This window comes from Gobius niger (assembly GCF_951799975.1).
Source record: "Gobius niger genome assembly, chromosome: 5".
Classification (NCBI taxonomy): domain Eukaryota; kingdom Metazoa; phylum Chordata; class Actinopteri; order Gobiiformes; family Gobiidae; genus Gobius; species Gobius niger.
In genome coordinates, this window is record NC_136856.1 from 21,143,019 (window position 1) to 21,165,959 (window position 22,941).

At 42.3% G+C, this 22,941-nt stretch overlaps 3 protein-coding genes across 4 annotated transcripts; 1 reads left to right on the top strand and 2 right to left on the bottom strand.

The window, feature by feature from the left end:
• Positions 1-8,165: 8,165 nt before the first annotated feature.
• On the bottom strand, positions 8,166-9,760 carry mid1ip1l (MID1 interacting protein 1, like). Of its 2 annotated transcripts, none has more exons than XM_079556410.1 (2): positions 9,624-9,760; positions 8,166-9,301 (listed from the first exon to the last, which is right to left on the bottom strand). In XM_079556410.1, exon 2 carries the CDS (start codon positions 9,238-9,240, stop codon positions 8,752-8,754), a length of 489 nt encoding a protein of 162 aa, XP_079412536.1. In that variant the 5' UTR covers positions 9,241-9,301; positions 9,624-9,760; the 3' UTR covers positions 8,166-8,751. The 2 variants fall into 2 exon arrangements, with proteins under 2 accessions (XP_079412536.1, XP_079412537.1); XM_079556411.1 differs by having other exon boundaries at positions 8,166-9,306; positions 9,628-9,752.
• A 2,499-nt stretch (positions 9,761-12,259) lies between these two features.
• On the bottom strand, positions 12,260-14,819 carry tspan6 (tetraspanin 6). Its single transcript, XM_079556421.1, has 7 exons — positions 14,639-14,819; positions 13,762-13,947; positions 13,602-13,676; positions 13,437-13,532; positions 13,062-13,211; positions 12,897-12,980; positions 12,260-12,788 (listed from the first exon to the last, which is right to left on the bottom strand). The coding sequence occupies exons 1-7, from the start codon at positions 14,723-14,725 to the stop codon at positions 12,720-12,722; spliced, it is 747 nt and encodes a 248-aa protein (XP_079412547.1). The 5' UTR covers positions 14,726-14,819; the 3' UTR covers positions 12,260-12,719.
• A 541-nt stretch (positions 14,820-15,360) lies between these two features.
• Positions 15,361-22,866, top strand: srpx2 (sushi-repeat containing protein X-linked 2). The gene is made up of 10 exons (XM_079556102.1): positions 15,361-15,635; positions 17,747-17,818; positions 17,886-18,077; positions 18,226-18,402; positions 20,309-20,432; positions 20,508-20,629; positions 21,043-21,222; positions 21,672-21,805; positions 21,874-21,995; positions 22,511-22,866. Exons 1-10 carry the CDS (start codon positions 15,593-15,595, stop codon positions 22,689-22,691), a joined length of 1,347 nt encoding a protein of 448 aa, XP_079412228.1. The 5' UTR covers positions 15,361-15,592; the 3' UTR covers positions 22,692-22,866.
• Positions 22,867-22,941: the final 75 nt, after the last annotated feature.

Here is a 22,941-nt window from a genome sequence, read left to right on the forward strand (position 1 = left end):
TTGCAATGTGCCGAAAGACATTCTGTGCTTTTAAGTCAGTGTTGTCAGCTTTAGCTCTCCAGACAGTGCAGGTTGGCCTGTACCTCTCATGAGGCTTTACTCATGCAAACTAACACTAGTGTTTAAGATTGTCTTTCTTCTCCACATATGTTTGGCTCAAGTGCTAGTGTGGCCCATGTTAGAACCATAACATGTTTAATGCGCTGCTATCTCTGACTCAACAGTCCCCTTCCACATCTAAATATATCCCAGGGGGAGCTACAGTAACTGCTGGGCAATACCAGTCTGATGTTGCAAGTGACTGCCCTCGCTCCAACTCCAGCCTTCAAAACACTGTTGTTTACATGAAATACAAACATGACCCCGCTCACCAGTTGCATAATCAGAAATATTGTCCATTACTGTAGATAACGACCACAGGAGCTCTTTTGCACGTGCTTTTGACAAAATAAAAGATAATTAGTTGGAAGCTTGAAATGTTCATTTTCCAATTTGTCTGTTTTCATCTGCAAAATCAATTTTAGTGCAATAATAACACTGAATAAAATGTTCGTTTTACTAATAGCCTACATGTAGAACACAGTAACAAAAATGACTTGAATTTTCTGGGTTATAGACCATAAACAAATCATAATTCCGCCAGCTGATGTTAAAATGAACTGCCCTTATCAAAGCTGATAAGAGCGATCTGCAAGCACGTAGGCTCCACACAGTGTTATCATGGGCTGCAAGCATAGGATTAAAGTTATGAAGATATTCACAGATAGAGCATGACTCTATGAAGTCGACTCTTTCCAGTGTTCATTATTTGAACCAAATTGATAGAAACAGTCCAGGAACATCCCGAGCTGTGACCAGGATCAATCACAAATTGGGCCATTGTAAGAGTCACAAAGACCCATTCCCTTCGTCACATATCCCACATGTGTAGGATGTGCTCTTAGTAGTTTACAAAAGGTATAACAACTAAAACTGAAATCAGGTTTTCACTGAGCTTCCTGAGCTTCAGAGTTGTGTACAAGAAGGCCTATTGGACTTGATTGGGGGCTGGGATGGTGGAAGGAGGGGAGAGTCCCTGCATATTCCTCTCCTGGCTGCTTTTAGCCATACAATTTGGCAACCCATATGTGGGGCTCCTGCTTTCCACTGGTATATTTGTCTCGAGAACCAAAACATGTTTACATAAAAACCTTTAGGCCTACATCACATAAAATGTTCTCAGGAACATATCAAAATTACAGTAGTTATCAGTAAAACCAATATTTGATTTGAACAAGTTTTCCTCATATCCGGGGTCACAGATAGGCAATGTTTGTTAATTATTTACAGAAAATCTTTCATACTGTTAACGTTAAATCAGTGTTCCTTCCTCTTCCTCTTATACCTTGCCCTTGAGTCTTCTTGAAAATAGTGCTAATTATTATGAAAGCTTAAAAGGTACATCATATTCATTAGCAAAAACAACTAATAAAAGATCATGTGTGGTCCATATGAAGTCAACATGTTCCTGCTCATGTTTTGTCTGATGCTGATCTTCTCAGCATCAGAAAGCCAGTAAAAGCCATGAAGAAATGAAAAGTCTTCACTTGAGTTGAGCTGTAAACTGTGTGAAATCTGACCCGGGCGCTCTCTCTCTCTGTAGGTGTCCAGTGTCTCCGTAGACAATGCGATCTGTTCTGTAGTTAAACATCAGCGGACAGCAGTGCCATTGTCCTGCCCTCCTCATGCAGATTAGACACAGTGTGCCAGAGATGGACACACTCGTTGACCCTCGCCGAAGCCGCCGCTGCCCCATCACTGTGTGCCTGACTCTAGTATCAAAGCCTCCTGATAATGATCACAGATTAAAGTAAAGGAGGTGCCAGGAAAATGTCTCTCTGCTCCACCAAGTGCAAGGTTCCTCTTTAGAGTTGCAACTTTTGTGCAGGTCAATGTTTCATAGATACAAAGCATGTGATGTTGTTGTGCAGATTTAGAACTTATTTGTCACTCCAGCATAAAAAAGAAAATACTCTGGTCACAGTAGTCAGCAGCAGTTCAGGGCAGCAGCTTTTTCAAAGTTAATTTGAAATGAGATTGTTGTAGATGTTTTTTATGATGTGTTTTATTTGAGCATAGCAAACTTGCACCATGGACAGATTTCTTTAAATAAGTAAATCAAATCAAAGACAAATGCACTTATTTCAAGATCACTGTTTGCAGTGTAAAGTGCAGATGGGTGTAGTTCGAATGCAGACACAGAGTACAGAGTGTGATTGCAAAAGCATGTACATTGAAGCTTCCAGTTTCTTACATAAGAATTGGCAGGATGTCAGTTGATTTTGTGGTATTTAAAGGTGCATTATGCAACTTTTTATGAGGTATAAAAAGAAGTTTTATTTGTGTGTATTTCACCTACCAGCGGTGGCATGAGTGGTTAGCATGGCGCAGATACTTTCCATCACAATGCTCCAGGATGAATTGTTTTTACAGTTTCTGGTAGGTTTTCATTGCTGAGGGACCATCTCACCAGAACACCTTCAAAACAACTGTTCCTGGAGCGTTGCAGAGGCGCCATAACCACCTATATATAAAGGTAAAATTACAAATATCAGGTTGTTTGTTTTTTCATAAAATGTTCCATAACGCACCACCTGTCACTGAGAATGAAGGTAGTGGCAGAGTGGCCATACTAACCAAAGAAAACTGTATTTCTTGACTGCTGTCCAAGTAGAAGCCCTTCTTTTAGCCCATAGTTGCTGAGGATGATCTACGGTCACCTAGACTGAGGAACATACACTGTGCTCCAAATTATTATGCAAATGACATTTTTCTAAGATTTTCTAAATTGTCAACTCAAATGAGAAGTCTTTAACTCGTCGAGGATCATTTAAATGTGGTTGAAAAAAATCTCCCAGTGAAAACAGTATTTTTTTCAAAAATAAATATAGTAAAAACCTCAAAATCCACTGTTCCAAATTATTATGCAACTTATCGTTTCAATACATTTTAAAGCTTGTAATTAACTGAAAATGGTCATTTGTTGAATTTGTAGCATTAGGAGGTCATATTTACTGAAATCAAAAGCTATTTCAATCAAAAAAATATTAACAGGTCAAGTTATATTTTACCAAAGGAGCCCTTGTGTGATAGCAGCTTCAAAATTCTTAAATCCATTAAACTTGTGAGTTTTTGTAGAGTGTCTGCTTGGATTTCTTTGCAGGATGTCAGAATAGCCTCCCAGAGCTGCTGTTTGGATGAAAACTGCCTCCCACCCTCATAGATGTTTTTTTTGTTGAGGCTCCAAATGTTCTCAACAGGGTTGAGGTCAGGAAAGGAGGGGGTCCACATCATGAGTTTCTCTCCTTTTATGCCCATAGCAGCCAGTGATGCAGAGGTATTCTTTGCAGCAGGACATGGTGCTTTGTCATGCATGAAGATGATTTTGTTCGGGAAAGCACGGCTCTTCTTTTTGTAGCATAGAAGACAGTGGTCAGTCAGAAAATCCACATATTTTTCATAGGTAATTTTCACACCTTCAGGGAGCCTAAAAGGGCCTAAAGGGGCCGACCAGCTCTCTCACCATGATTCTGGCCCAAAACATGACTCCGCCCCCTCCTTGCTGACGTCACAGCCTTGTTGGGACATTGTGGCCATTCACCAACCATCCACTACTCCGTTGAATTGACCATCCAGGTGAACAAGACTGTTTGAAATTCATGTATTTCTGAGCCCGTTGCAGCCGTTTCTGTTCATCAGCATTAAATTAACAGTTTAGGGGAGGCCGGATAGACGGTTTATGCACAACTGAAGAATTTGCATAATAATTTGGAACGCAGTGTATAAAAATATAGGCAGCAGATTTTCACCCCAACATTTGACAAGAGCACAGTTCGCAGACCGCTGACATATGGCTACAAATGCTGCTTGACTGTCCCTTGTTTGTGGCCCCTTCTGCCATACTGACCTCATTAACAGATGCCCACTCATACTGTATGCTGCGCCAGCGAGGACTGACCTGAATATTGTAATCTGCAGAAAAAAAGAGAGGAGCAGTGAGACACGCTCAGGGGATTGTTGAAAAGCTCCGTGTCAGGCTGCGAGGCTGCTCCGGCCGATCCACACGCCCACCAGCCTCTTACATAACCTCATGGGGGGAGCATGCATTCCTCCTATAGAGCCCATATTGTGCACTGAGGAGGCACTTAAGAGTACTGGTGATTTGGAGACTTTTTCCTGGTATCTAGCGCCGTGAGAAAACTCTCAACTTTGGAAAAAATATATCTTCTGTTAGTGATCTAAAGTAGTTAGTATAAATAGTGTTCACTCTTTCTCACAAATATTTGACAAGACACATATTTCACAAATATCCTATAAAATCAGAGAGGGAGAGAGAGAGTACTGGTAGCCCCATGTTTGTTGGTTCATTGGTAAAACCTCTGAGGATGGACATGGTGTTCCCTGCCATTTCCATGCTGACGAGAGACAAAGAGCTGATGAGATAGAGTGCTGGGAGAGAAGATGCACTTACCAAGCGGCACTGACTGGAGTGGAAGTAATTTTTCAGTCCAAATTACCATATGTGGCAATTTATATCGATATGTGCAACAATTAACTCAGTCATATAATCACATAATCCCCAGTGCAAATGGCAGCAACATTAGTATGTTTTTATCAGGTAAATGCATGAGAACACAGAATATATTGCAAGACCACATTTTGAAACATCCCACATTTTCTTATGTAACACGTGGCTGGGTGCTAGTTTTACAAGTGTGACCAGAGAGGCTCCTGAGCGGTGCTTTGGACAAATATGTTGCTGTTGGGCTGTTGTGGAGACACTGAAACGCTGATGGTATGAGAAGCAGGCAGGTTCTCATTACAGCTGCAGCACAAGGCACTATATTGTCAGTCTGTGCAGATTGCAACGACTTCCTCATGAGACCTGTTAGCCTAGCAACCTCAGTATGATCAGAGCTCAGAGTGTACACAGACTAGGAATATGTAGTATATCAATGTATAAAACCCTTTACTCTCTGTGTGTTCCTCTGTTTGCTCTGGTGCATAGCTCCATAGTTATCTTGACTTTACTGAAGCAATATGAGAGTAAACAGTGCATGTGTGCTGTGTTTTATGAGGGATAACTGAGGTGTTCCCATAGGAAGGTGCCCAGCTATGATCCAGGGAAAAGAATAAACATGCTGAAGGCGTGGTGCTTTAGAAATGGCGATATCAAATGAGCCTTTTTGGCCAATGATTGAGATCCTCAGACGTCAGCACCTTCACGAGTTCAGCTTGACCTGGCCTATAAAGTCATTACAAAGACCTGTTTAAAGATCATTTATAGCCATTTAGCAACTGCCTGCAGTGGTAAGAGGGCATTGCCCCATGCAGTTTGCTCAGCCTTTCCTTTGCCAAACCTGTGATCACGCACACAGCCACATGCAGCCAGAGCAGGTGTGGCAAAGTCCTGCCAACCACACACACGGCTGCACCCAAAGGATCTCTTCTGTTCACTGACAGGAATACAGTCCAGATCAAAAGCTGAAGTCCAGTTCAAAGATGGCAAAAACTCACATCTTGCATGGTTGGTTACAAGTAGAACTTGCATATGCAATGAAAGAAAGGGGAGTGAGGCATTTTTTATTAAATACACCTTTTATTGAAAACAACAATTAAAGTGAAATAGCCATGGCATGTTTTGGCATGTTTTGGCATGGTTGATGCAAATGTTTTGGAGTGGGAACATCTCTCCAAGTGGTGAAGGCCTCAGGACATCTACTGTGTGGGACTGTTGTCCATTGTAACGCATTTTGTAAACTTCCCTTGCCATCCATCCCCAAAGGTTCTCATTTGGATTTAGATCAGGGGAACATGCAGGATAGTCCAAAAGAGTGGTGTCATTCTCCAGGAAGAAGTCTTTTGTCCTGCGGGCATTGTATGACATGTATCCTGTTGAAAGACACAGTGGCTCCCACACAGACGAGGGCCCTCAGTCACGAGGGAAGGTCTCTAGGATATTTGCACAGCCAGTGGCCGTTTGACGCCCCTGCACCACCTGAACCTCCATGGTTCCACTTATGGAAAAAGCCCCCTCCACTGTGGAACCTAGAAAACATCTCTGGATCGGTTTGTAATGCCAGTAATGTTGGAAAGTTATCAAGTTTATGTTTTTTTTCTCATCTGAGAATAAAACTTTCTTCCACCTTTCAATGTCCCATGTTTGGTGCTCTCTTGCAAAGTCCAAACGGACAGTTCTGTGGCTTTCAAGGAGATGAGGATCCTCTGGCTCAGTGCTTGGGACAGCCTACTCCAGTTTCATTGACATTTTCAATAAAAAAATGTTTGTTGTCTCACTCCCATTTGTTCTGGTTGCCTATTGACGTTCTACTTGGAATTGTGTTAAGTTTCAACCATGAGTTTTTGCCATCTTTCAACTGGTCGTAAACTTTTGATTGGGACTCCAGCCAATTCGTGAAGAAGTAAAAGGGTGATAGACTTCACTTGGAGTAAAGGTACATTTGTTTGACCCTGAAAGTCAGTATGTGCAGAATGATTTTGTGAACACATTGCAACAACGAATATCAAGATATCCAGATAATGTTGCAATACACTCTCAAAGTTATTCTGAGCGATAATATTCTCACACCAGGCACTATTGCTCCAGTGTCTGGAGGACTTCAAATATTTGGAAATTGGAAAGAAAAATTCTTCACATTCACCATTGTGTTTTTGTTGTTGAAAATACATTTAATGTTTGTTAATGAAAAACCGCTTGAGATGCAGCATCTCCACGACAGGGTATATAAACATGTAACTTTGCCTTTGACTGATACATTAAGGAATTATTGGTTACTGGTAAAGCTTGAATAGAACTTGTACTTGTACAATTGACACTGTTGTTTTGGTATTGTACTGTGGATTAATGAAGCACTATTGGGATTACTTTAGTGGATTTTCACCTCACTGTATAGAACAGTGTCTAGCTTCTTTGTGCATTGACTGACCAGCTGTCCCCTATCTATTTGACCCACTTTATCAAAGTGGGACAACACACCATTGCTGACCAGCACTGCCATTTTAATAGCATCACTTTGTCTGATCCATTGTTAAAGACAGAATCTTCATGCAAAATTGACCCAGTCTGAGTCCCACTTTGTTTAATGTTCAAATGAGTCTGCCCTCGTTCACTTCCTGGATGCCCTTCACTGTGATCTCTTAATCACTGCTGTGCCTTTGAGAGTAAAAATCTGCAACTGGATTGGCTGCTGCTGGTGAAGCTGTTGCTAAGGGAGGGGTGTTCTGGCATCTGGCAGGCCGCCGGCCCAACATATACACATGCATTACAAACACTGAAGCTGCCACCATGACAAGGACACATGAAGTAGTGAGAAGTGTTAACCTGAAGCCTTTGGTGTCACAACATAAGCAAACAAAGTGTTTGATCAAAAACCAATGAAGAGGCATTATGGCACTATTATTAAAAATATCAAATTTGATAACTTGGCGTCTTCCTCCCACTGTAATGAGTCAGTACTGATCTATATAAATGAAGGTGTCAGGATCAGAGCTGGAGTCAGCGGTAACTGCAGAGCAAAGAGGTGCAGACCTGCGCTCAGTGAAAGGAACACATTTGACTTCAGAGGTGGTTGAAACTCTAACAGAGCACTGAAATTCATGTGTGGACTTGGGATGTAAAATGGCACACCTTAGTCTCACCAGGGAGGGGGCTGCAAATTAACCTGTGAAGCCTGCTGTACGTGATACCAGAAAAAGAAAAGTATACTTTTCTACATTGGGGCAAATATCAAATTGTGTGGCACTCCATAAAGCCTTTAGTTATGTAGTTAATTCAGCATAGAGATTAGTAACAACTCACTTTTTGCCCTTTGAAAACTGTTTGTACACATTATGCTGCAGTTGGAACTAACCCAGTAAACACACATTGCCAAAGATTTGCATGTCAGCACAACTATTTGCATGCATCGCAAATAGCATCTAGTCAGACATGTTCCATGACTTTAGTGCAGGTCTTATTGCCTTCTTTAGCAAAGCCTTCCTGAATAAAGCACTTAAGTCTCTCAACACCAAGATTACCTCAGGTGTCCCACATCAGTCACCCTTAGTTAGACCATGTGGCTGACGGTTAGTTTTGACTTTCAAATTGAAACAAAATAGCAAGACAATTAAAAGTTTCCAATTATTTATTTCAGTTTTACTGCATTTTGTTTAAAATATAAAACAGTTAAAACAAAGTTAAAATACCGTATAATTCAGACATTGGAGCCACATAGGAGGAAACTGAACAAAGCATGAGGATGACATACAAAAGAGTCAAGGCACGCCATGTTACAGCAACACCAAGAGGAAATAACTCAGCCATCAGCTCAGCCTTTAAAGAGCAAAAAAAAAAAAAAAAAAAGGAGGACAGAATAACCAGCATTCAGCTTTCTCCCATTATCAGAATCCTTTTATTCTTGACCAAATTAGTTTTGGTGAAATTTGTCAAATATGAAGTGAAACGAGCTGTGCTTCATCTGGACTAACTCAGTAAACCTCTGCCGCGCACAGACTGCCTCATGGACAAAAACATGCAGGCGTCACCGGTTTCTAAAAGGCGTTGACTTGGGGCTGCAGGGGGGGGGGGCTGGAGTGCTACTCGATTAAATGTCAAGAGTGGTTGCCCTAATCCATCGTTATCAGTTGGGAAGAACGCTCATCTCTGAACATCCCAATGTGCAATTTAAAACCAGTCCACACAAAGCTTTAATTTTATCTCATAAAATTTCCCCCTCCGATCTCCCTTTTGTACCGGTTGGTGAGGTGGTCCGCTTGCACTGTGAGCTTGGACAAGACTCCGAACAGTCCCCTGAGGTGGAAGTGAAACTGATGCTCCAGGTCCGCGTTGTCCTCCAGAGGCAGCTCTCCTGTGACGGGCTGCTGCTCCTCCTGCTTCACTGCCATTTCCAGGAAGCTGGCGCCGCTGCTCATCTCCCTCTTCAGCAAACCCCACTCCATGTCGTTCTTTATGGACTTGAGCAGCAGGTAGTGTTCGTACATGTCCCGTTGTTTATTGGGGCAGGGAGTTTCGTTGTTGTTTGCCTCCACTTCGCTTTTCAGCTGCTCCTCCAGGGGCACGTCTCGCAGCAAGCTCGGCACCATGATGGTCTCGTCCATGTTATTGGCTGCCGCGATGAAGCGGTGCATGACGTTGATGAGGGAGTGCTTGTTGCAGGCAGAGTCGCTGTTGATTTGCATCATCTTGAAGGCTTTGGGTCGGGCTTGGCTGGCAGGTGAAGTTAAGGCAGAGCTGCTTTGGTGGCTGATCTGACGACAAGGAATGAACGGTACAAATAAGTATAAATATAAACCGTCGTGTTGAATTTGCACCGAGTGGTTTCGTAATCACATCGCGCATGCACACACGGGCAATGAGCAAGCCTCCATTATCCACGCAACACTAAGCGGTGATGCAGGGGCAGCTTCCACAGGTTTTACCCGACATTTCAGACATTTAGCGATATTTGGAGCTGGATAACAAACGACTAATCCAAACTAGCTGTAAAAAATAAATAAAAAATGACATCGACAGCAATAAACAGACTGACCGCCCTTTCATGTTCTCAAAACGCACGAGCGAAGACTCACCTGAACCACGACGAAGCAAGTTGATACCCTTTTCCTGGTTTATTCTCTCACAAATCCCGTCAATTGCAGACTCCGCACACCACCCGCCAGGAAGGAAAACCGCAATTTTCCCCAACTAACAGAGAGGCACGGCCGGCTTTTATACGGGACAGCCGGTTTGTGGGCGGGGAAAGGCGGCGGACACCCTCCCATTGTTGCGTTCGGGCGCAGCTCATTGGCTGCCTCGGGACCACGTGGGCGGGCCCCAGAGCGTCTGATCCGCACGGGCCAATCATCGCAGCTGCCAATCACACAAATGAGTAAAGGGCTTGTCTCTTGTCTGCGCAGCCCGCACCCGGTGCACTTGACACATTTTCCGCTCCAGATGGCCCATTGAAATGACCAGGATACTGCTCTCCGCGCTGCACGGAGAGTCTACATTAAGATATTGCACAGAAGACATTATAAAAGGACAATATCGACTGCTCTCCCGTTAGTCAGATAACAGTTTTTTAATCACACTGTGCTCCTGACCTTCCTTTTGTTGTTCTACACTGCCCTCTGGTGGCCAATTCGAACAGTTCTGAAGCTTAAGCCTGATCCCACTACTTTCTACACAGCCAGGGGCGGACTGGGACTGAAAAACAGCCCTGGACTCTGACCAGCCTGGCCCAAATGAGTGTAAATGTGACACTTACCACCCGCCTTAACAGCGCATTTTCCTCCAGTTTGGCTTTACCCAAATCTAAAAGCTTCTAGACTGGAGAGCAACAAGCTGAGACCTACAAAAGTCATAGTAGCTTTGTGTCAAGTCGCCGCATTTTTTGTCATATTTTTGTTGTTTCTTCATTACTTTTTTGTGGCTTTTTGTTGTGTTTTTGTCACATTTTTTCTATAATTTTTTTGTTGTGTATTTGTCATGCTTTTGTGGCCTTTTTGTTTTTATTTCAAAATGTATTTATTATTTTTGAAATTAAGTACAGAAAACACACATCGATGTACACTCCATTGTCATACTGGGGCAAATAGTCAAGGACAAGGATCTTGAGTAAACTTATGTTTACCATAGCCACCCCAAAAAAAAAATATATATATATATATATATCAAATGTACATATAAATATCTCAGATAACTTTGAAACGAAAAACAACTCTACAACCAACAAACAGACAGATGAAAAATTATTAATAATAATAATGATTATAATAATAAAATAAATAGATACAATACAAAAAAGAACAATAAAAAATAATAATAATAATAATAATAATAATGATAATATTTTTTGTGGCCTTTTTGTTGCTTTTTTCGTTGCTTTGTTGTCGTGTTTTTCTTGACTTTTCATCACATTTTTTTGTCACTTTTTTTGGTGCTTTTCTGTCACATTTTTTGTTTTCTTTTCATCCTCTTTTTTTGTCGCTATTTTGATGCTTTTCTTTTTAGCTTTTAGATTTGGGTAAAGCTCGGTTAAGGCGGGACCGGTGGCCCTAGAGCCAGTGGCCCTTCTGTGCTCTTCCAGAATGGACACATGGCCAGTCCGCCCCTGTACACAGCCGTCCATCTTTTGCAAATACAAGTAGCGCCACTTACATCAAACTCACAGATGTAATAACCTGTTCCAGCCATTTGCACTGCTCTATTGCTCTATGTCAGGGGTGTCCAAAGTGCGGCCCGGGGGCCAAATGCGGCCCTTGGCCTTTTTTCTGAATCAGTAAATATCAGAGATGGCGTCTTTATTTGAAATGTATCAAATTCGACACAATTCTAACCTAACAACTAGGTTAGTTGTTAGGTTAGAGACAACTAACCTAGTTGTTTCTAACCTAACTAACCAATAAAATGTGCTCTGTCTCACATTTTATTGTGAGACAGAGCTGGCATGGAGGATGATCACAGGAAGTGATCAAAACTAAAGCAGGTAAACTAAACCTTCTGTCTTACTAAAAGAACAAAACTATAATAGGCTAAGAAGACAGTATGAACCTTTTACAAAGAGCTGGCACGAAGGTTTTAAGCATAAATTATGGTGTGGGGCACATTTTAAACCTCTGCTTGTCAAAGGTTTCATGGCACTAACCACCGATCTATGGCCCTTCACCCCGTGTACGCTTCAATATGTCATGCCCCCATGAAAAAAGTTTGGACACCCCTGCTCTATGTGAAATGTCCTCACTCATATCTGCAACTGCACATCTGTGAACACACCCTGTTGTTCATATTTTTACTGATTTGAATCTTCATGTTGTTTCATGTTGCAATTGTTCCGAGAAAAAAAATCTTAAGTTTGTGAAACCTATTCTGATTCCACAACTCCAAATAACCGTACCTTTAGCGTACAAAGAAACATTACAAATGAATGTGCAGAAAGATAATACCACGCGTGTGCAGACAAGTCGGAGACGAGCTTCTTTTATGCAATGCAAGAAGAGCTTTAATTTTATTATACAGTACAGTGGAGTATTCACACAGACATTGGGAATCAAAGTCGACTCCATCAATGTCTCTCTCAAGGATCACATCAGCAAACATAAACCAAAAGCAATATATAAAAACGGAATAAACTACATCTTTATTTTATTCAATTATTATACATGCTTTAATTAAAAAAAAAAAAAAACCTTTAACACTGATAGATCTATAAGCTACAAAAAAAAATGATATTAGCATGAGTTTGGTCTTGGACTGGCCCTCAAATAAAGATTACACACAATATTCACTTAGTGTTGCTTCACGTGACAGAACTCTCTCACCTAGTGTCAACAATAGCTACAAACACAACATAAGGCAGCATCATGCAGACACATAAGACAATGAAACGGGAGACAATACAAACGAAAAGACTTGTGAAAATATCCCTCTGTGTTTTAATTGTCCCTTCTGGTCAGATATGGTGCCCTTCCCCCCCCCCCCCCCCTTCCCTTTCATTTGGGAGCAAATAGTCTGGGTGAATCCCTTTATCTAAAATGGCAAATACAAATGTGCTAAAATCTCTGGATTTTCTTTGAATCCTAGCAATAGTCTAAAAACAGAAAGAAAAAAAAGGGAGACGGTAATACTCTGGTCATTGAATGGAACAGTTTGGTGGAGGGGTCTGCATCCATTTTCACCTGTATTAAACCATCTCATACTGGTTATTGGTAATGTATCGAGACAAACAGCAGGCCAAGAATATCCCAATGAGCTGAGAGAAAAAGATCAGAGAATTACTGCGTGTACCAATAGTAAATTTTGCGACCCATTACAGAGGGTAAAACAGCATGTTGTGGGGCTGTGCTGTTTTATTACTGACCTGGAAGAATGCTATTCCAAAAGAGATTCCTGCGATGATTCCCAGGTTCGCCTCCATTAATTTGGTTACTTTCAGAAAGCAACCCTGGAAGAAAAGAAAAAAAAAAGTGACTCCAGCTGTAAATGATGACAAATAGATGATCTTGGTTTATGTTTTGGTTAGTACCTCCTTGTGCACTGGAGCCTTCTCTGGGTCTTTCAGTGTTTCCACAGGGCAGTTGGTGGGGTCTTTACAGCAGCTTATGGGGAAGCCTTGCTCCTCAAAGTATTTTGTGCTAACCCAGTCAGTGTAGTTATTGACACCACAGCAAACAAGCTACAGGTGGTAATAAAAAAGAATCAACATGCAAGCAAGCAAAGGGCAGTCAATAATAATCTTTTTAATGGCAATGACATTTTTTTTACACTGCCTAGCAAGAGCTGTGGTTTTAATGGAAATCCTTAATGTTTAACCCGACAGCCCCCCTGCTCCGGATGGTCCATTGTTTGGTTAGCTTTGTAAAACTCAGCACCATTAGTGTAATGCAAACATGGGATGTACCGTTTTCTGGATGTAGTCAACAGCAGCGCTTCTACTGTCTGTGCTGTTGTAGGTCTGCACTGCATCTGTGTAGGCCGTACCTAAAGTAGCTTTAATCTGATACAAAAGACAAACATGCAATGTGTCAATTATATATGCATGATGATGTTAGTCTGCAGGGCTTACCTCGTGTCTGAAGATGAACCCTGATATACCAGCCACAAGCTCAGCAAGGAAGACCAAAGTCAAAAACATGGCATACTGAGAAAATGCATTTGGAGCAAATGTTAGTCAAGTTGGTCCCTATACATGTTTTTTATTTACTCTATTGATCAGGTTTACCTACCAGTTTTAGCATCCATGGACTGCCACGGCATGTTGCAAAGCACCCAAAAAGCCCAAAAATAACAATAATAGCCCCAGTTCCAATGAGCACATACGGAGCATTGGTGCCCGTTTCAGACTTCAGAGACAGATATGCCAGGCTCACTTTCCCCGACACGCCGACAGCCAGCAGGATCACACCAGTGAACTGGAGGAGCACACAAAAACAACATGACCATCTACACCAACACATGTTTGGATGACTCTGTGCTCTGTTGACATGATGCAACTCTTCCGAAAGCTGACTGGAGTTGACCCATCCACACTATGGGTCTCCTCCAGGTGTCCTTTTGAGATATGAAAAACATACGCCAAGATAATTCTAGAATAATCTTATTGTAGAATAATCTCAGCATATTTGTAAATCAATAGCCCGAGGGGAGGCATTAGGACAAGCAGCTGAGAGTCATAAATTGCCAGATAAAAGCAAAAAACTGAACTTTGTGCTTGCAGTTGTGCGTTTGGTGCAAAGACTAATGGCAGTAAAGAGAAACATAGTCCCGTCGTTTTTCAACAGCAAATAAACATAGAAACAGACCAAACCCCAAAACACACAGGGGTTTGTATCATAGTTTAGAGAGAGAGAGAGAGAGAGAGGGGGACACGACACGTCAGCCCAAACAGCGCCCTGACCTTACCCGAGCAACATGCACAAAAGGACTTTGGGAGAAGTTATTTGATCTCTAATAACTAGACTGTGTTTTGTGTTGAGCTGTATTTAAAACGCATTGTCTCGCTCATGACCCGAGTAAAGTTTGCAGTCCTTTGGTAACGCGGCGCTTTCGCCCTTTGTTGTTGCTCTGCCTTCTTGTCTCCCATAACGCGTAAAACAAACTCACCCAGAAAATGAGGCTGTAGGAGACGAGGAAAGTTTTGAGGCAGGTGATCGCAGGCTTTGTTTGAAGCCGACGAGCAGGCGACGGCATTGTGACCTGGAAACAACGGGGGGGGAGACGAGGCAGAAAAATAAAGTTCACTTCACGAAAACCTCAGGCAAAAAAAAACCTTCTGAGGTGAATCCGTGGGAAGAGGGAAGTGTCGTCACCATCACACATTCACTTTCCTGAAGGGGAGGAGGGCCATGGGGACATGAATACATATACAGTTAACAAGAAACATGGCCAAATGAACCAAAGTCTGTACTCTTTACTTTCTGTTTTAATATATGTTTTTACTTTCTGTAAACTGCTGCTCAAGATGTAACGCAAAAGAAGTTAATAAAAAAAAAAAAAAAAAAAAAAAAGGGGAGGAGGGAAGAAAAGAAAAAAAAGCAAGAGATTTCGCTGCAGAAAGATCCACAACAATCACTCAAAAGACATGGCAAACAAACACAGAACTAAGTAAATAAAATACAATACAATAGCCTACATATAATGAAATGAAATGTATCAGGACTAAAATATTCTGTTTGTTAGTGTTTGGTGAAGCTACTAAAACAAATTGAAATCGCATTGCTTTGAAAATAGAATAAAAAGTTGTCCTAGGAAGTGAAGACTTAGTGATCCGCACAGATTGAGACAAACAGGGCGGTCTTTGCGCGCCCTCTAGTGGCCATGTTTTGCGTAACAAAAGGGCAGGACCTTGACATTTTTTGAACAAAATTTGCGCTGACTGAACTGGAGGATTATTCCTCTGCCAGCCTCTAAGACGGAGGCGAGACACGCTGGACATTGTGGGACCGTCCGGACACTTCAGATAGATTCATCTGGAGAACTCTCTCCAAGTTAAGTCGTCGGTGTTTTTTTGTGCTCGTCTTCTCTTTCCCCCCGGATTATCCCCTACATGAGTTAAACATGCGACTTTTCAACTTTGCTGTTTTCACGTTACTCTTCACAGGTGAGTAAATCTTTAAAAAATGGCCTTTCCTACAAACGTTCAACCAATATTAAATCATATTAAAGATTTCTAAATGTGAAAAACCTTGAAGCAAACGTTGCGACATTTCCTATTACTTTTTTCCTGGAATTTCCCAGACCCCTGAGTGAGTCCCCCTCTGTAGATGCAGATGTGACTCATGTGGAGATGCTGGCTCAGCACAGACACAGCTGTAAACAAACACGCAAAACGCGATTAAAAGGTGTCATTGCAGCGGAGCGTCAATCAGCCACGTCTAATTAGCGACCCAGCGTGATCACGTGACCCCGAAATGCCAACTTCACTGACACAAACTGGGGGAAAACAGAAGTCTGAAAAGGAATCCAGGGTCTGATGATTAAAGACATGATCGTATGTGCATAAACGAACCAGAGAGAGGGATTTATTGAGATAACATGGGTGGGTCATGCACTGTGCAGAAGGCAAGGCAAGGCAAGTTTATTTGTAGAGCACAATTCATACACGAGGCAATTCAAAGTGCTTCACAGTTGCATAAATACAAGAAAACAAATAGAATCAATAAAAAACATCAACATAAAATTAATCAATTACAGTAAAAGGCGAGAGTGCAGATAAAATACTTTCAGTCATATGCATCGGTAAAAAGAACTGTTTTCAGCCTGGATTTGAACATTGTCAGAGTTGAGGCCTGTCTCACGTCCTCATGAAGACTGTTCCAGATTTTAGCTGCATGAAACTGAAACGCAGCCTCACCGTGTTTATTATTGACTCTGGGAACCACCAGGAGGCCCCTCCCTGAAGTTCTCAGGGCCCGAGATGGTTCATACGGCTGTAACATGTCAGAGATGTACTTTGGTGCTAAACCATGAAAAGACTTGTACACAAGCAGAGCTGTTTTAAAGTCTATTCTCTGAGTGACAGGAAGCCAGTGCAGAGACCGGAGCACTGGACTAATATGGTTGTATTTCCTGGTTCTTGTCAGGACTCGAGCAGCGTTCTGGATGTACTGTAGCTGTCTGACAGCTCGTTTAGAGAGGCCAGTGAGCAGGCCGTTACAGTCGTCTAACCTGCTGGAGACAAATGCATGGATAAGTCTCTCTAAGTCCGGTTTTGACACTATTCCTCTGATCTTAGCAATGTTTTTCAGGTGGTAAAAAGCTGATGATGTTATGGCTTTGATGTGGCTGTTTAAGTTCAGGTCTGAGTCCATGATTACTCCTAGATTTCTAACCTGATTTTTTGGTTTTAGAGAGAGAGACTCGAGGTGACTGACAACACTTTGTCTTTGTGCCTGTGGGCCAAAAACAATGATCTCAGTTTTGCCTGCATTTAGCTGGAGAAAGTTGTTTTGCATCCACAAACTGATCTGTTGGATGCAGTGACAGAGAGTATCTACAGGCCCATGTTCACCAGCCGTCAGTGACACGTAGATTTGAGTGTCATCTGCATAGTTGTGGTACGACACATTGTTGCTGTTTATTAGCTGACCCAATGGAAGCATGTACAAGTTGAATAAGAGGGGTCCCAAGATTGACCCCTGGGGGACTCCACAGGTCATGGCAATTTTGTCTGAGACACAGTTGCCAATTTCAACAAAGTACGTCCTGTCTTCGAGATAGGACTTAAACCAGTTTAGAGCAGTACCAGAGATTCCCACCCAGTTTTCTAACCTGTGAAGTAAGATCCCGTGGTCCACTGTGTCAAAGGCAGCGCTCAGGTCCAGCAGAACTAAAACTGAGACCTTACCTGCATTGGTGTTCATATGGATATCATTTGTCACCTTGATCAAATGACAACATGTTCATAATTAGATACAAGGCACGTCTGAACTGTTGCACAAGCCTCTCCTGGAATCTCATTTCACATTCACAGTTTGATGTTTTATCATTATGCTCTTCCTCAAAAACGAGGGCCGCTCCTCCAGCATGCTGATGGTAAATCCAGGTGTCTTATGTCAGGAATGTTATTGATGTGCTTGTGTAGAGTTGTTTGCATATATGTGGCTATTCATCTTAAACTTTTGCTAAATGCCATGAATCACACCACAAACTATAGATACTGTAGATAATTCCTTGGCTACTGTTTGTTAGACTGGCTGTGTGTTGTTGCAGCTGGCTCTGGGACCACTCTCCATGAAGGAAATGACTTTGAGGAAGACCACACTCCGCAGCTTGACTACAAAGGTACGCCACGCTCATTGCAAAGCTGTAAAAGCAGTGATCTACAGTCGTACCCCTGTGTTGTTGCTAGACCCTCACTGGTGTCACTCCCCGGGCCTGACCAACGGGGATGTGACGTGCCGCTCCCCTCGTGGACCGTCCTACCGCAGCACCCTGGGCACCCGCTGCAGCATGAAGTGTGAGCGTGGGTTCAGACTCATCGGGAGGAGCTCCATTCAGTGCCTTGCAAACCGCCGCTGGTCTGGAACAGCTTTCTGTCGCAGTATGTCAAAATCACATACATAAACTCAAATACATACAGATAGATTCCTTTTCTTTCCTTTTATTATCTAGCAATGCTGTATTTATTGTCTATTATACTGAAAGAAGCTTAATTTGAGCATTTTAAGCATCATGTTTTTTGTCTGCAGAGATGCGCTGCCATGTGTTGCCTCTCGTTCATCGTGGAAGTTACACCTGCACCCAGGGCTTTTTGGTGGACTCGAGGTGCGACTTCAGGTGTGACCGTGGCTACCGCTTCGAGGGGGAGCACTCCCGTACCTGTTTAAAGAGCGGCTCATGGAGTGGGGTTCAGCCGGTCTGTTCAGGTACTTGCCAACTGCACCAATACCAATATTATGTCCAGTTGAACATATTTGATGGAGATGAATGCTATTGTACCGATATTTTTTAATGCCAGTTCAGTATGTATTTACACCCCTCTATTTACAGTTATTATTTACTATGTTAATATTATGCTGAGGTAATTTTTCTTTTGATTCTTAAAAAGAAACAACATAGAGGCTGAATATCTCTATATCGAGATAAGACACGATAATCCTTTATTGATCTCACGGATAAATTCACTTGTTACATTGGCTCTCCCCCTCCTGGAGCCGCCACCTTAACGTGGTGGAGGGGTTTTAGCGCCCAAATGATCTTAGGAGCTCTGTTGTCGGGGGCTTCGTCCCCCTGGTAGGGTCTCCCAGGGCAAACAGGTCCGAAGTGACGGGTCAGACAAAGAGCGGTTCAGAAGCCCCTTATGAGAGACCAACAGGCCCGTTAAATCGTGAGGCCGTCCTCCCGTGGATCCACCACCTGCAGGAGGAGCCATAAGGGGCTGGTGCAGTGTGATTTGGGCAGCTCCAACAGCTGCCCCCACGACCCGGAAACAGACAAGTGGAAGAAGATGGATGGATGGATGGATGGATGGACATTGGCTCTCAAGAAACTCAGGGTGTGCAAAATAGACAGGAAATGTGCAAACAATGAAATAGTAAATAGAGGTATCTTATGTACAATGGGTAAAAAGTATAAATAATATAAAAAAGCAGTGCAAAGTTTACAGTCGTAGTGCAGGTGGTTGATGAAGTGATACAGAGATATAGATTTCAAACGTTTATAAATGTTCAAATACACATCTATGATATAGAGCAATACAATGTGCAATTGTTGTACATTGTTACGGTTGGGTCTAATGATACCAGTCTGGAATAAAAGAAAATACTGGTATCCAAGGGGTGGGGTTATCAAAAAAACAAGTTTGATGCCTCTTGGGCACAGGAACAGCACTAAATAAATTATACCTTGGGGCTGTCCAGTGCTGGGCTGCGGACCCCCCCTTGAAATGACCCTGCGCACTTTTTATGTTTGATCTGGGATGTGTAAGACAGAAGCAGCACTGCCTCGAGCTGCTTAATGTATTGCGTGCAGCTTTTACCTCTGGCTTTCACCGGCGCCGCCAAGATCGCCTGCTGCTCCCACCCCTCCACATTCTCCCTCAGCTCACGCTCATCTCTCCACAACTCTCCATCGCGCTGCAGCCCCTGGATGTATAATGCTGCAGTCACAACTTTTATTTGCATTTACATCCTTTGACGCTTCCACGGGACAAAGTGCTGTATTGATCCCAGAGTGAATTGAAGAGAGAATGTCCCCTGGTCCCACTGTAGCGCGCTGCGATGAAAGGGCTGTGCTCCATGCTTCAGAAACGTGACCCATAGTCTAAATACGCACGCGTTCCTCAGTGTTCACTGTCTTTCCTGTATCGGCTTCACATAAATGAAGTCCTTATGTGTCGTAAACTTTAGCCGAACTGTCATTCATCCCAGTACCTCCAGCTAAGTCTAGTCTTGCTCACACACGCATTTCTCGTTAAAGCCATACTGTTCCCAATAAACAGAATAAAATCAAAGCGGCAATTTTATTTTGTTACGGTTCTTATTGGTGAAAAATAACTTTACTATGAATGGGCTTCCCTATCTCTCTCAGCTTGTGTCCATGGAGAAGATGTTGCTTGCTCCTTTGTTTTGGCATAGGTTGACATTATGTTTAAATACATTAGGTTTTCTTTGAAATGCTTTTTGTTTGATTACAGTGTCTCTCCAGCTGATCATCAAGAGTTCAGCGGTTCTTATGTCATTGTGATGTTGATCCTGGAATGTGGCTTTAACCTAATTGGACATGGAGCAGTTTTTTACCTCGCTAACAGGATGTTTATATTTCCTTTTGCAGACATGGACCCTCCAAAGATCAAGTGCCCTCCTTCAAGACTAAAGTTTGCACAGCCTGGTAAGCTCACGACTACGGTGACCTGGGATCGTCCCCTGGCCTCAGATGCTGCAGATAAATCACTTGAGTATGTCACGCACGAGCTATATTTCCTTCTTCTTTTGCTTTACACATTTGGCAAATAATTGTGCTTTGTACACAGGATTACACTGGTCGGTCCGGAGCCAGGCAGCGAATTCAAAGAAGGGCCAACCGTTGTCCGATACAAAGTGTCTGATCAGGCCAAAAACAGAGCTGCCTGCAAGTTCATAATCCGTGTTGAAGGTATAGTTTACAGTACTGTAATATGTGAGCCCATATTGTCTGGTGGATATACAGTATATAACTATATATAACTCTTTGGGTGATTCATTGTTTTTGAAAAGAAATATCCACAAATATTGAACCTATCATTTTTGTTAGGTTGCGTCCACAATATATTTTAAATCTTGACTCAAACACAAAATCCCATTTTACTTTCTGGCAGAGAAGACTCTAAAGCATATGCCAGTATGTTTCATGTGGATAGGCCTAAAGGCAGAGATACTAACCATAAATCAGGTGAAAACCTTAGCAGCAAAGTAGTTAAGGCGTTAAGTTTATCATAGAATTTTGGCTTGTCCACCTCAATATTAAATAAACTATAAAAATGTGGGGTTCACACAGTCATAATTGTCTCTGTATTTTCACTCTTGTAGTAAGAAGATGTCCTGAGCTAACTCCACCTCTGCACGGTTACCTCACCTGCTCGTCGGATGGAAATAATTACGGAGCGGCTTGCGAGTACCACTGTGATGGAGGGTACGAACGTCGAGGAGTTTCAACCCGCATCTGCCAGTTTAACAACAGCTGGGAGGGCGAGCCTGCTCAGTGTGTATGTAAGTACAGAGGTGACACCAGATTCCATCAATTTTGTGTAATAAGCTGAGTCAGATCTAAAATGCTAACAAGCCCATTTATTAATACTGAGTCGAAGGGCAGTCATCTCTTTTCAGATTTCCTCCAAAGACATGGGCCATGAGTTATAGTAGGTCCTGTCCTCCATTTGAGATTTTCATATCATCTGTCTAGAACATGAACCCAGCCTATTTTAAGCTCATTTAAATGGGGTCTAGACAGGGACAGGAAGGGGGAGAAACCTCAGATACCCGGTAAACATGTGAGTAGCATGTGTACTGTATGCTGGCTTGTACTCCACCATTTATTGTGCCAGGTCTACAGCTGTGAATAGAGGGGATTGTCATTATGCAAAGTGATTGTACACTGCTCAAATATTAAACCATTCTCATTTTTGTGTATAAACCTGACTAGTTTTGTTTCTTTTTAGCGCTAGACTTTAAATCGGATGTAAACACAGCATCTGCTCTTCTGGACGAGTTTTATGAAAAGCGGAGGCTGCTCATCGTCTCTGCTCCAAACGCGACTGACCAAGACTACCAGCTGCAGAACATGATGATACAGGTGATGGGACACACTGATATGTGAAGAGCCTTTCTGACACTGACACTGAATAGAGCTGTTGTTATCAGACTTCTGACTGTGGCTTAGAGCTGCGACATGTCACAGTGATTGAGCTGCTGGGCTCTCCACCGCACGAGACCGGCCGCATCAAAGAAGACAAACTCACAGCTGACGTCATTCAAGGGTTAAGGTACGAAAGCGACTCACTTATTCCCTACTACACATGGTTTAAAACTGTCCCATTAAGATGGTCTCACTTCTTTCTAAAGCCAGACGTCTCCAAATGAAACCTTTACAGGTTGGTTTAAAATGGAAAGAATGTGCCTCACTAAAAATAGCTTCTTTTCCACTATAGCACGAATGTATCATACACATTCTATTACCATCAGGGGTTGACTTCATTTCCATTTCCCAAAGTTAATTATAGGGGTGTATTGACATAATATCGAGAAAGATGTAAGATTACTTCCCGTTTCCACTTTAAGCCTGGAAAGTGTGTTTCTGGTTCAGAAATAGAGTATTTTCTTGTACTTTGTGCTTGTGGCAGGTTTAGAAGGGGCTTCCTGACAGCAGAGAGAGCAAATGCGGTTCTATTTAAATTGTCTCCAGTATATTCAATATTATTTTTATAATATGTATATTTCATTACTGTGACTGTATTACAGTACTTGTATAAAGCATAGGTCTACCGTTCTCTTTTTGCAGACAGGTTTTCCGGATCTCCAGATCGTACTTCAGTATGGTGCTGCTGGATAAGCAAGGACTGGATCGGGAGCGCTTCATTTCTCCTGTGTCGTCAGATGAGCTCTTTTCCTACATCGACGGCTTTGTGTTGAGTGAGGAGGAGAGGGAGAGGCTGGAGCACCACAGAGACTTCTGTCTATAGCCACAACAGTTACCATTAACCAGCCTCTGGAAAGCTGGTCTTCAAAATGTGATTCCTATTTAATACTGCAGCAGACTGCAGCACAGCAGGCGCTCAGATTAATCAGATCTATACTGTAGTGTGTAAATCACCAGCCTGTCAATTAGGTTAAATAAATGTTTATTGCACAATAAAATATTAGTACACTTTGGTATAAACAATTAAAAATGTGCATTCTTTATATATTTTACAATAAAAGTACAGTAACCAG